Source organism: Myotis davidii, unplaced genomic scaffold (assembly GCF_000327345.1).
Source record: "Myotis davidii unplaced genomic scaffold, ASM32734v1 scaffold962, whole genome shotgun sequence".
In the NCBI taxonomy this organism is placed as follows: Eukaryota; Metazoa; Chordata; class Mammalia; order Chiroptera; family Vespertilionidae; genus Myotis; species Myotis davidii.
In genome coordinates this window covers 4,416,079-4,430,474 of record NW_006295559.1, presented here as the reverse complement: position 1 = coordinate 4,430,474, position 14,396 = coordinate 4,416,079, and the positions used below count along the sequence as shown (strand labels likewise).

The 14,396-nt window shown below is 35.5% G+C and overlaps 1 protein-coding gene across 8 annotated transcripts in view; it reads right to left on the bottom strand.

Annotated features, from left to right (window-relative positions):
• ANKRD28 (ankyrin repeat domain 28) overlaps positions 1 to 14,396 on the bottom strand; it is a 115,669-nt gene that overhangs the window by 4,672 nt on the left and 96,601 nt on the right. For all 8 annotated transcript variants that reach the window (XM_006770179.2, XM_015568100.1, XM_015568102.1 and 5 more), the window contains 10 exons: positions 12,082 to 12,283; positions 9,929 to 10,016; positions 9,572 to 9,689; positions 8,894 to 9,113; positions 4,503 to 4,590; positions 4,333 to 4,416; positions 3,566 to 3,711; positions 2,838 to 2,920; positions 2,329 to 2,411; positions 1,329 to 1,420 (listed from right to left, as the gene is read on the bottom strand). In XM_006770179.2, the coding sequence (XP_006770242.1) occupies positions 1,329 to 1,420; positions 2,329 to 2,411; positions 2,838 to 2,920; positions 3,566 to 3,711; positions 4,333 to 4,416; positions 4,503 to 4,590; positions 8,894 to 9,113; positions 9,572 to 9,689; positions 9,929 to 10,016; positions 12,082 to 12,283 (1,204 nt within the window). The remainder of the gene's footprint in view (positions 1 to 1,328; positions 1,421 to 2,328; positions 2,412 to 2,837; positions 2,921 to 3,565; positions 3,712 to 4,332; positions 4,417 to 4,502; positions 4,591 to 8,893; positions 9,114 to 9,571; positions 9,690 to 9,928; positions 10,017 to 12,081; positions 12,284 to 14,396) is intronic.

Here is a 14,396-nt window from a genome sequence, read left to right as displayed (position 1 = left end):
GGAAAGCAAAAAGAACCAAGCACTGAGTCCTAGAGCCTACCAAAATTAAAGAGTTGTGCAGAGAGGGAGAAAGGTTGCAAAACAAATTAAGAATAATAATTAGATATGTTATTATCTAATAATACCAAGAAAGGAAAACCAAGAAAGTCTGGAGGCCTGAAAGACAAATGAAGTTTATCAGAGAAAGAATATGCCTGAGATTGGTATCATGTTGCATGTCAAGTGTACCTCAAAAAAAAAAAAAAAGGATAAAAAACAAACAATTTTCAGTTCCAATGAATTTGGTTAATTAATTTAACCACCCAAATAGTGAGTTACAAACCCTTAACCTGTTATGAATTCAAGGAAGTAGTATGTGTGAATAGAGTGTTCACCTAAATAAGGGAACTGTAATCAAATCACAGATACTCACTATGACTCTCCCTCTTATCCTGTCTTAAAGTGATCTGCACCAACTTATCCAATTAGCAATGAGCAGCATAAAAGAAAACATGAAGATTATTTGGGAAAAATATTAGACACTTGCTATGCAAGACTGCAACTTTCACATCCCCAGTTAAAACTTGATACATCAAGTTAAATGAGAACAACTGATTCTCGTGGGGATCATTGATGATCTTGACTGGAGGAGATTTAAGAAAGAATGAAAGAAGAGAAGCATTGGAAACAGAGGACAGCCAACTTGAGGAATTCTGCTGCAAAGAGGGACAGAGATATATGGCAGTAGCTGGTAGGAGTAGTGGGATTAATAAAAGATCAAGAACCTGGAAATGAAGTAATAGCCTAGATAAATATTTGTTGACAAATTTTTTCAATACTAAGATAAAAAAGATGGTAATACCAAACCAAAGTTAACAAACACTAATTCTGGTTTAATAGATGGATATGTGAAATTCAGCTAATCTGTTATATGAACTTTTCTTGTTTGTCTTGCCCTTATTTCCTCTGCCACAAAGTAACTACCATTCAATATTAATTTCAGCTCTCCTCTTTGACCAATAAAAAATATCCAAGTTTACTTCAAATATGGATTATCAAAAGATAAGAGCTCCTGCCCTAACCGGTTTGGCTCAGTGGATAGAGCATTGGCCTGCGGACTGAAAGGTCCCAGGTTCGATTCCGGCTAAGGGCATGTACCTTGGTTGCGGGCACATCCCCAGTAGGAGGTGGGCAGGAGGCAGCTGATCGATGTTTCTCTCTCATCGACGTTTCTAACTCTCTATCCCTCTCCCATCCTCTTTGTGAAAAATCAATAAAAAAAAAAAAAAAAAAGATAAGAGCTCCTAGTAAGATATAGGTTAAGTAAAGAAAATGCAGAATTTACTTACCATTTTCATCTACTGCAAGCACACTTGCTCCTTTGCCCAAAAGTTCCTGAACCACCATTGTTAGCCCATTTCGGGCAGCAACATGCAGAGGTCTGGGGGTGGAGGTGGGGCGGGGGGAGGAGAGAAATTGTACATGTATATATGTGCATGCCTACGCACACTTCCACACAAACAACACACACGTTATAAACTTGAGGCACCAGTCCCAGCAGCAATGAAGATGGGTGTGAGGGACAGCAGAGCCCATGTGCCGTGCACCTTGACAATACGCATAAGTTCAGCACTGGGTCATGATAGCAAGTATCTTGTCTTCACTAAACGCTTTTGTTAGTTTCCTTCTAAGACTAATGTTTAAAAAGATTTTACTAACTAAATTGCATTTTAAGTTGTTGCTTTAAGAAATGAGGTTGGCAAACAGGTATAACAGACTATACAATAAAAACCATAAATTGCAATAGCACAAATTCCAATATGCCTTGAAAATAGTTTACAGATTCCATGACTAATTTTTGGACCCTCCAAGGATCTAACTGCTATGTGAATGGGAATGAGTATCTTAGATTTTTCTCTATACCAAGCCTCAGAGTAGAATAGCCAATGGAAATTGGGAGAGGACAATGGGAGATGTCCAGTTAGGATCTAAGCAGTCACCTAGAGGCTGACTGCTCACATTAAGAACTTGATTCTTTCTGAAATCTCTTTAGCTTATACACACATATAAAACTTTTTACCTCATTTAGTGCTGGTGTTGAATAATGTATTATTCTAGGGGGGTTTCCATTTCCTCCATAAAATTGAATTAAGAAAAAACATTACTTTCAATAATAAAGTTTCAAGTTCAAAAGCTTTTTCAGTAATATACCTTTTAATTGTTATGATTATAGAAATGAGTTTTGTCAATTATAAGCTAATTGTGACTGATTCCAATGGCACCATGTTAGAAAAATACCCCATTTACAATGATGGGTAATAAGGTTTATATGAGACGCAAAATACTTACGTTTGCAAGGCTGCATTGGTTGCATTGATGAGGTTTCTATCTGTTATCTTTTCCAGTATTAACAAGGCACTAGTTTCATGACCCTAAAATTATGGAAAATAACTCTTAAGAATTTGGGTACCATTAAATATAAATTAATTCACTCAATACACCCAACCCTGGTCCATATAATACATATGCCATGAGTTTTCTTGGTTAACACCTTAAATATTTGTCCAAAAGTGTTGATGGAATGAGGTTGGGGGAGAGGACAAGAATATTTAAGATTAGAAAGGTTAAAGAAAGACAATAATTATGTTTAGGCTTGTGCTCTAAAACTTGTTTGGCTTACTGGAGACTTTCATACACCATGGTGCCTAACATGTCAGTACTTTTTTTCAAGAAATCTGTTGCAAATGATCATTTGAGAGGTTTGGTCCTTGACTCTGTTCATTTTCGTTAAATGGAAAAATTTTAAGTGCTACTGTTGATATTAACAATGAAAACATACCCTTAAAATGTGTACATACCTTGCTGCAAGCCAAATGGAGGGCGGTGTTTTTACTGTTGTCTTGTAAAGTCAGATCTGCACTAGCACTGCTAACCAGCATCTCTGGGAGGAAAAACTGCATCAATTCTTACGTTTATGAACATATACCTTAGATCACTACTAACTCACTGTAGAGAAATGAAGATACAAAGCAAAAACATACCGCTAGCAAAAACGTAAGTACAAGAAAAATATTGTAATATAAAAACATACATACTATATTGTCTTGCTGTTGTATAAGTCAAAGACCCTAACAACAGCAACTAACATTTATTTTGTGAGTGCTAAATTTCAAATACTGTTTTAAGTGCTCTGGAATAATAATGCCTTATTTAATTCTCATAACAACCTTATAAAGTAGGCACTGTTATTTTTCTCACTTTATAAATTAAAAAACGAAGGCATACAGTCACTTAGTTGGCAGACCAAGGACTCACATTCAGTCACTCTGGCCCCCTAGCCAGTTTCTGAACCCTTATCTTATACTGCCTTGCTGGGAGCGGACTATTCACTCAGGGCGAAAGAAAACATTTGGGCCCTGAATAAAAATGTGGGTTGTAAGCAGGTGAAAGGTTTTAAATCTCAGGAGTGGTGGGGTAACTAACTAGTGGAAAATTCTATGAACTAGTGTCAGAGGGCTTAGGATTGAAGTTCTACATAAGCAATATAAATATTTAGAATAATAAAAGCCTTAGCCAGTTTCTTTACCAACTGTGTTTGTTTGTCCGTTTTCTGCAGCCATCATGAGAGGTGTTTTCCCAGAAGAGTCCACAGAATTGACTTGAGCATTATGGCTGAGCAACAGCTGTAAACATTCCACATGGTCTGTAAAGGCGGCTGCATGGAGAGGAGTTCTGCAATGCAGAGAAGTGGAGAGACTTGACTAAATCTACATGCCATATACTAAAAAAACCACAAAAAACAATTCCTTAATTTATGACAAGTAATTTTCAAGGGTTTACAGATTATGCTGTAAAAGCATTGCCTAGATACTAATAGGACTAACCTCTGCCACAAAAATTTATATTTCTGATAACATAAAATACCCTTAATCAAACTAATATAAATAAGAATACATTATAAAATTGCTACAATAATGTTATATCATTAAAAGATAGATTGAAATAAATCAACCCTGTCTCAAATACTGCCATCTATTACAACTGTTGGACTCTCTTCCAGCCTTTATTTCTATATAGAAAGATGACAACTTTATTAACAATATTCGTTGGGTAACAAACATACCTCTTTAAAAAAAGGGGGAAATCTTTACATATTACAAGTTTTAAAAAAAGAAGAAGACTGGCTAAAAATCATAATAAAAATGTCTTTTACAATGAGAACACAATTAAGATTTTATAGCACTTCATAGTTGCAAATATAAAAATCAACTTAATAATTTAGCTAATGTTGTAACTAAATTTTTTTCTCTCCTATGGAAAGTAAAACAATTTCCTACACAGCTGAATCCCTACCTTCCTTTTGAATCTGTGGCATTCACGATGCTGGCACCCAATGTATCAATGAGCATTTCAGCAGCGCCTTCGTTGTCATTTATCCTGTGTAAGGGAAGGAGGGGATCACTCTCACAGCTACGGTGTATTTCTTAGCCAAACCACGTTTGACTCATTCTGTTTTTACTTACACAGCACAATGCAATGGACTGAAAGCATTTCCTTCTATCTTCTGGAAAACGTCCTGTTCTAAAAGAAGTTCTACACATGTCTCGTGACCTAAATAAATAAGCGAGAATCAGATATTAAAATCTCCCTAAAATACTAATGTGCCCACATACACCCACACATCCTCACACAAATAAGAAAAAAATTTACATGGATTAAAAATAAACAGTCCACTGAACCTGTTAAACATCACATTTTTAGGAGCTTTGGAATTCAAAGTACAACCTCAAGACCTAAGTGCAGTAGCTTTTTGTAATAATTTTATTGGAGTTTATTACTGACACAGCAAGTATTTATTTTGTCTGTGGGGGGAGATTTCTTCCAGTTCAGTCTCTTGACCAGTGATTGCAAACCTTTTGAGCTCGGCGTGTCAGCATTTTGAAAAACCCTAACTTAACTCTGGTGCCGTGTCACATATAGAAATTTTTTGATATTTGCAACCATAGTAAAACAAAGACTTATATTTTTGATATTTATTTTATATATCTCAATTCCATTTAACAAAGAAAATCAACCAAAAAAATTAGTTCGCGTGTCACCTCTGACATGCGTGTCATAGGTTCGCCATCACTGGGATAGACTGTAGCCACTGTTACCTTAACAGTTCCAGAAACTCTCTAGGCATATACAACTGCATGCACACTTACACATACTTCCTTTTTAATTTTTACATAAATGGGATGTTTAGTTCTGCAACTTGTTTCTTACTTTTTATATATATATATATTTTTTTTATTGATTTTTTTACAGAGAGGAAGGGAGAGAGATAGAGAGCCAGAAACATCGATGAGAGAGAAACATCGATCAGCTGCCTCCTGCACATCCCCCACTGGGGAAGTGCCTGCAACCCAGGTACATGCCCTTGACCGGAATCGAACCCGGACCTTTCAGTCCGCAGGCCAACGCTCTGTCCACTGAGCCAAACCGGTTTCGGCTTGTTTCTTATTTAATAGCAACTTTGGAAACAAGGAAAAACCCAAACCTTAACCTAATTTTCAAAGCCAGGGTTTTAGTAAAATTACCATAATTGCTGTACTAATTGCTGCAAATGAAATGTTGCTTCTTTTATTTTATTAGTCATCTGATATCTGATTTAGGACTAAATTACATTCTTCCATCGCCTTTTTATTTCCTTGGTTAATGTCTGGCTAACATAGTAATACTAAATTTTTCTTTTTAAATTACTCTAACATTCTCAAACAGCTCAACTTTCTTTATCCTATAATCATTTTTACCATGAAAAGAAAGTTCTTGAAAACTTTTAACTGTGTTGGTTCTTTTCTCTAATCCAATGGTCCTCACCTGGAGCCATTTGCCCCTCCATGTCTGGAGATCTATTTGGCTATCACACCTGGAGATGGGGTAAGGGATGCTACTGGCATTTAGGGTGGTAGAAGCCAGGGAGGTCTGCTGAATATCTTACACTGCATGTGACAGTCTCTCACAACAAAGAATTACTTGGCCCAAAATGTGAACAATGCTGAGATTGAGAAACTCTACTTTAATTCTCTCTCTCCAAATGTTAACTCATTACAAAACATTAACCATGGAAAGTTGTCCAGTATTGATTTAAGAGTCTTATTTTCCTCGTATACCAGTTCTCAAGGTTGGTCTGGGGAAGTCTGGGTTGATTCCAAATTAGTCTTTTCTTAAACTAGCCACTAAAAAAGCTTTCCACTCTTCTCACTAAATTTTTGTTGTTTGTTTTGGTAAATAGTTATTTTTTCGTAAAAATGTTATTAATATGCAATATATTTATTATTTTAAAATACATTAGTACTGGGTCATATCAAGTTAAAAAACTCATCACTTGTGCCTTAGTTTACGAAGGAATGATAAAATTGATCTCTTCATATTTCTGAGGGATATTCTGAGGATGTTTAGTTTCAAAAAAATTGATACATTTTTAAGAGAAAATGAGATAATGTAAATTCTCTTAAGCTCTGTGATTAAAATGACTACATAAATTGAAAATCTGAACTCTAAAGTGTAGTATGTATAACCAGTTCTTTTATAAAACTTTGCTGCCATTCCATTTCAATTTTGAAGGAAAAAATGTTTTCTGTTCTGTTGGAGTGGGGAGAGCTTCCAATTTTCTTTTCAGCTGTACAATAATTACCAGTCAAAGTAAAACCATTTCATACACTCTATTCTCAGAATGCCAAATTACAAAACAGGCATTTGGCTATAAATATGGTATTAATTTTAGGCTGTCTTATAGTCCCTTATTGCATATAGCTAACACTAATGTCTTCCAGCTCGATTCAGAATCATCACAATCTTGCTACAGTCTGGAAATTAGACACATCTGTTATGATCTTTAAATGGCAACCAGGCAAGTAGTTCATGCAAAATTTTCTCTTACACTGGTACACAAGTGCTTGCAGTGGTACTCAACCTTCCCAATGCCGCGACCCTTTAATACAGTTCCTCATGTTGTGGTGACCCCCAAATTATTTTCGTTGCTACTTCATAACTATAATTTTGCTACTGTTATGAACTGTAATGTAAATATCTAATATGCAGAATGTACTTTCAGTGGTCGCGACCCACAGGTTGAGAACTGATGGCTCAGAGAGTCTAAATTCAGTAGTGATAGAGTAGAAACTCACTTTAAGGAAACAGTGTTTTGCATAAAGACCTGCATATTATAATGGATAGCAACTCCCCAAAAAACAGTTACAGCAATTTATTTATAACTAAATGTTCTTATCTGAGGAAAAATACCTTATTTTGTGTTTTTTCCAATGTTAATTCTCACTGATACATAAAAAAAAGCAATAAACGTCTGCTTCAGACTAGTTTTATCTCAGACTTCTTAAATAAATAAATTTCACATCTGCGGATGTTTTACTACCGTATTATGTTTTTGGTTTTCCTTATACTTGTAAAATATCTTCAAGATACATTATAAAAACAAATCAGATTTCAATGGCAAAATATAGTAACTTCTTTGACTTAAGACTAATCTTTGGTTACTTCACTATACTCATGAAATACCAACTTTAGTAGGTTGAAAAGGGAAAAAGAGAGGTTGAAACCCAAAGGCTTTATGGGATTCCAGCCTGTGCTGGCTAAGGATCGGAGGTAGTAGAAAATGAAACTGACAAAACTTTTTAACTAGCAATATATTTAATTATTTAAGTTTTTTTTATGGTGCCATCAGTACTCAGAATTGAAGGATGACCAATGGTCATCACAGAACAATCCTCAGGAAGAGACCAAAACTTTCTCATAGCAAAAGAATAGAATTCTCACACAGGAATTGTTAATATGAAAACCAAAATACTGTATCTAGAAGATGCTTATGAAAACAAACTAGAATTTTGCAAAATTCAGATTTCTCTTCTTTCATCATGTTAACATTACATAAAGAGGAAATTTATATTTTCTCTACCTTTTGAGAAAAAGTTGTTAGAACTGTGAAATAGTTTTGTAGATACACTCTCACAGCTAACTTTAATCTGAATGCTACTGGTACACTGAAATTCACCCCCCAATCTGCCTAAGCCCAAACTCTGACATGATTTATGTTCCTACTGCACACAATGTACCTGAGTGTTTTCTAAGATGGTCAAATATATGCCCCTACACAAGGAAAAGATTAACACGTCTCAATATGCTTCATTACTTACATTATTTTAATTAGTGAAAACTCACAAGCTAAACTCGATTTTAAACATCTATAACTTAAAAAATTGCTTTATCCTTCTCTGAGAACCTTTAATTAGCCTGCCTGTAAAAGGACTGAGACTGTTAGCCCCTTGAAAGTTAAAGGTAAGTCTGTTCTAACCATGCATCAAAGTTAAGTTAACCATGAAAGGTTCTACTTCTATGATCTGCTAGAATTTTATTTCCTTAAAATTTTGAGCATACACGTACTGTTGATGTAATGATGTTAAGAATATGCTCACAAAAATACACAATTTCAGTTTAGAATGTGATGCATTTTCATTTTCCTCCTACCTTAGTCAGTTTTTCCCTAAAATAAGTACATTTACAAAGTAAAAGAACATAATTAAAATACAAGCATACTACATAAAAGACATTGGAAATAATATTATAAAAGTCTCTTAAAATGCAAATACTTGAAGTAAAGGTCTCAGAAAAATTTCAAACTTGGCGATAGCTTATGTGAAAACATCTCTGACCATTACTGTCTTGGCTTTAACAAAATGAGGAGCTGGAGTACGTTATGACTACATAGTAGATTGTTCCTAGGCTTCCTACTTATCTTAAACTTTAAATCTTCCTTATAAATATGTCATTTTCAGAAATCTCAAATGCTACAGTTAGCTGTCCCTGTTTGGCACATAACAGGCATTTAATGTAAGTTTGTATCTGTATACTTAACCGTTATAGCAAGCCCAGTGAAGTGCTGTATATCCATGATTGTCGGCTATGGCTGGATTTGCATCCACAGATGCTGCTGAGTGCAAAAGGGCTCCCAGAACACCAATGTGTCCACAGGCAGCTGACAAGTGGATAGGTGTCCGCCCTCTACTATCCCGAAATAAGCACTTAGCACCATGTTGAAGCAATGCATCTACACATTCTTCATGGCCTGTAACTGCCTGAAAGAAAGATTGTTTGCATATAGTTGAATATATTATGTTGGGTATTACATGCCAATTATAGCTAATTAAAATTTTTACATTTCATATTTTTAAAGTCCATATTCCTCATATCCTTTCACAATGCATTTATCATTTTTGAATAACTCAGTGTTTTTACTGGAAGTGACTTAAAGAGTCAGTTAAAGCAGTAACTTTATCATGATTTAAATAGTATGAAAAACAGGAAGAGGAACTTATAATTCAATAAAAATAATGACGTTTCAAGGTGAAAAAGTTAAGATAGAAATGTTTAAGAAAATAGTTGTGATAAATTAGCATTCAAAAACAATACTGAAGGAAAAGAGTAAAGATTATTTGGTAAAAATTTAATGACGAAAAATAAACAGCCTAGTTCAGTTTAGGCAAAATGAGATTATAAAAACAATTCCAAATGAAATGGGATTATTTTTGCTTACCCCTCTATGCAATGCTGTCCTTCCCCACTTATCTTTGGCATCTACGTTTGCTCCTTTGTTTAGCAGTGAGTAAACACAGTCTGTGTGCCCATTGAGGACAGACAGCATCAGAGGAGTCCTGAGCAACAATAGGAACAGGTTCAGTGTTACCAGTTAGGACTCCACTCCAAGAAAAACAGTGCACACGCCTGTTTTCTAAACACGCGTTTTCGTGATGCAACTTTAAAGCATAGTTAATTTAAAAAACTATATTTGATGTTACTCAGTTACATAGTATGACAGGCTTACTAAAATAGGGGCAAAAGCATAAAGATTAACAAACATCCTAAAAATAATTTGAACATTGTTAAAACTTACTGTCCATTTCCATCTTGAATGTCTACAGCATTCTGTGGTTCTGCATTTCCTATTAGTAGTCGTAAGCATTCTGAATGACCATTTGTTGCTGTAAAGTGATAATTAAACATTTCAGTAATTATATGTAATAACAAAATAGAAAATGTCCATCTTAGAGCACACTTCCTAGATATAATTTTGGGATAGTTTATTGATGTAATAGGCAAGAAAGAAAAATATCTGTAGATACAAAGAAGGTCTCTATTGCTTTTGTTGATTAAACAGGATATAAATTCTTCATATAAAAATCACAGCCTTAACCATACCTCATTATCTGTCCTAATAGAATGATCAATTTATTTAGAGCTCTTATGGTGGCAATGTGGTCAGGGAGGGTGGACTGCCTCCAGCCAAGGGGTGAAATCATTAGACCAAGTCTATCACAATAACTTCTTTTCTTTTGCCAGTGATTGGTTTCAAGGTGAGTACCGGTCCAGCTCTAACCAATGAGATGCTAAGAAATCTAGAGGGCTTCTGGGAAACATTTTTATTCTGGATAATGAAAAGCCCTCCTTCCTTCCTGATTTTAGATGTTATCTTGTAAAGCAGCAGCTGCCATTCTCCGACATGAGAGCAAAGGCAAGAGGGTAAGAGAGAATCTTTCAGAGTTCTGACACCACTGCTGACACCAGCCCTGACATTTTATGAGACAAAACACTGTCACTCGAGCTACCTTTTAGTTTGGCACTAAAAAGAATTACAATTCACCTCCAGGAAAAAACAAAAAACACTCAATGTCCTTTCACGACTCATGAGTAAGGTGATCTCTTACAAGCAGATCTCCAAATGTGAAAGGCATCTACAGAGCAAAGTCTTCCATTTACTGAAAAAAGGCATTAACAGTAACCTATAGCTGTAGCTCTTTCAGTGGCTGGGACTCAGAGTACAGGACACTGTGAGGGACAGGCTAATGTCTTGGTTCAATCTTTACCTATTAAGAGTGCAAACACTCCATGAAAGATTTAAATTAACTGCAAATGAGATGTACTGATAATTTTTCAAGTTGCAGAATGATATATATATATATATATATAGTCTCCCTCTTTTTCGGAATAATAGAAAATGATAGCATTTTGACCTCTTAGCTGTTTATATTCATACATTTATTGAGTTTTAATCCATTATTAGAATTTCTGCCTTTGAGCCCTGCTTGAGTATCTGATAGCTTCTGAAAGGCTGCTCTGGAGCAACAGGTAGTTTTACCTATGGTCTTCTAAAATGCAAGTTTCTCAAAAGACTAGAAGCAAAATTTCAATATTCAAATACGTCCTTAAGGATCACTCTATAAAAACTAAGTGAAATGACTTTAATCATATAGAGATGGCCTACCGGGGATGAGAAAAAACTTGGCTAGGATTTCTTTAAGTGTACCAGTCTTGGTTATTTAAAATGCCTCGCTCTGGCTAGTGTGGTTCATTTGGTTGGGCATCGTGCCATGCACCAAAATGTTGCTGGTTCGATTCCCAGTTAGAGCACATGCCCAGGTTGCAGGCTTTATCCCCAGTAGAAAGTGTGAAGGAGGCAACGAATCGATGTTCTGCTCTCACATCAATGTTTCTCTCCTTCCCCCGCTCTAAAAATTAATGAAGAATTTTAAAAATAAAATAAAATGAATACTGCCTTGTAGTAATCCCTGTAGAGTTGTGAATCTGCATCTGCTAGTGATACACAGACATACCAAGTCATCACAATGACACGGTTACATGCTTTTGCACTTCCACACAACCACAACATTACAAAATCACATCACGGAGTAGTTTTGCATAAAGTAAGTGCTTAATAACTGTCTAGATAGATATTTAATGCAGTGCCCTGGTAGAGTAAGTCAAAATGTTTATCAACTGTTAAACAAAAGCACATATCAATCTAAAATAACTTCCATTAAAAAGTAAAAACTGTATTGCATTGTTTTGCTGATAAAGTACTTCAGAGGTTAGGCTTACATAAATCCAATTGCTAAGGTAGACAATGATTTTACCATTTAGAATATGGTAAAAATAGGAAGTACTAGCGGGAGAAAGGGACAGAAAGACAAAGCAGAAAAGTCAAACTGAAAAAGAAAAGAATATTAGATGGAAAGTGGTAAGTAAAACCATGCATAATATTTGACTTACCTGCTGCATGTATAGGTGTCCTCTTCAAAATGTAATCTTTTACTAGGATTGAGGCTCCCTGATTAATGAGTACATCCACACATTCAACATGGCCCTTAAATGCTGCAAGATCTAAGGGTGTTCTTCCACTACTATTCCGCACATCAAGATCTAACAAAGACTGTACCAACACTTCCAGTGCTTGATGGTGACCATGATAGGCCTGCGAATAAAAATAAATACATACATACATACATACATATATACATACATATTTAGACCGACTTTCCAGAAACTTTAGAAAACAAACAAGCAAACTTGTTTTCACATTATTACTATATTTGAGATAATCCAAAGTTTCAGTATTTAGAATTCAGAAAGTTAACTATAACTTTTTAAACAACCAAATAGGCTATAGTGTTAAGAAATGAGTATTCTGCAAATAATAAAAATTCAAATGACATGTGATGTTTTCATGAGTCTACAATGTCTGGTTAATGGCAGACATTGAATGGATATGTGACATGGATTCAATTAAAGCTTTCATTCTAAGTCTATTCGGATTCCAATGTCTGATTTTTCAGTCACAGTTCAGTCTTCTTTTAACTCCCTATATATTTATCTATAGTGATAAAACTTCACTATACTTAAATTACAGAGACAGCCTGCAACTAAGTTAAGCTGGTACTTGAGTTTTCTGATTTCTCAAATTAAAATGACTCCTCCCTCTACTGAATAACATGCCCTATCTCAAAAATAAGCGTTTCTTTTAGCACAACAATACTTAGACTGAGCCCTGCTTGAATGACTGCCATGTGCAAGGCATTGTCTAGCAGTACAATAGAGTAACAGGATTTAAAAACTTGTCAGACTGAAGCTCTGCTTTTTTATACAGTATGATAAAAGGGCTTTCCAGATAATTCATTTAAAAAAACCCAACATGTCAAATGAACATTTATTATTCTCATTGGACTAGATGCTGAGCAGGACATAAAGCAGTAACAAGACACAGTTCTTGCACCAAAGGAATGTTCTCTCTAGTTCACTGACATGGCCACTTTGTAGTTAAGGGACTTTCAGAAGTTATTTTTTAATGCCATTCACACCTACAGATTAGCAGGTGGGTAAATTATCACTTTTGAATTTTTCACTGGGAATGGAAAAACACAAAATTCTACCATACTTGAGCTAAATCTCACTTGCTCCTAATCTGAAAAAAGATACACAGCTAACAGAGGACCCCACACTGCATCACAGGGCTATAAAGCCATTTATTGTGGAAAATGTCAGGAAGTACCAGTAAGAGTAAAGGTGCTCTAGGCCAGGGGTGGGCAACCTTTTTGTGAGTGCGTGCCAAAACCAGCAAAATCTCTGATTCAAAATTCTTCTGCGTGCCAACCCTAATTTTTTCAGAACATGTTACGCCTACTTGTTATCTCTTATGGTGTACGTATGTGAAGAACCTTGAAGAAATAATAACATTCAAGCGACTAAAACACAGTATATGAGGATGAAAAATACATTTATTTTTTAATGTGTACATGTCCACTATTGGTTAAGGTATTAGAAATGTGTCCTCATCCCTCCATTAACCTCAGGTAGAGGAATAGAAATTGCTCTTCCCTTCTCTCGTCAATCCATGTATATGGTCTTTAACATAACTTGTTATGTAAAATTATTTATTTATATAAGATGCACCTATACTGAATTTATCTGAAAAATTAAAAAGTCGATATTAAGAAAAACATTGTAAATGGAAGATTATAAGAGAGGGTTTCACGTGCCAGCAAAAGTTACTGGCCTGCCATGTTTGGCACACGTGCCAGGGGTTGCCCACCCCTGCTCTAGGCCTTACTGATCTCTTTGATGTTTCTGACTATCTCAAAGGTTCAAGTGACTGGAAATCACTGAACTTTTACTGTCTTAGGACCACATCCAACCTTGTTCCTCACCAGATCAGTGAAATTATGCTACTAAATGAATGGACTTCGAGAAACACGGTTTATGCAGAAGACAATAAGAAAAGGAGAGAGAAAATAAGGATGACTAGGAGCCATGACGATTTGCCACAGGGGTTTTTTCCTTCATGATGTCCTTGTATAGGCTGGACACTTGTATGTTTACTAGTATGTGTAAAGACAGGAACCAAGACCAATTTCACTAAGCCTCAAACCACTGTGTTTTAACTGTCAAGCTGTCCTAGATTAGAAGAGTTTGGAAGGAAAAAAAACCCACTTCAAGTAATTTCTGAAACCTCCCAGAAATACAGTGGGGCCTTGACTTATGAGTGTCCCGACTAACGAGTTTTTTGAGATACCAGCTGTCTCTCAGCTGAT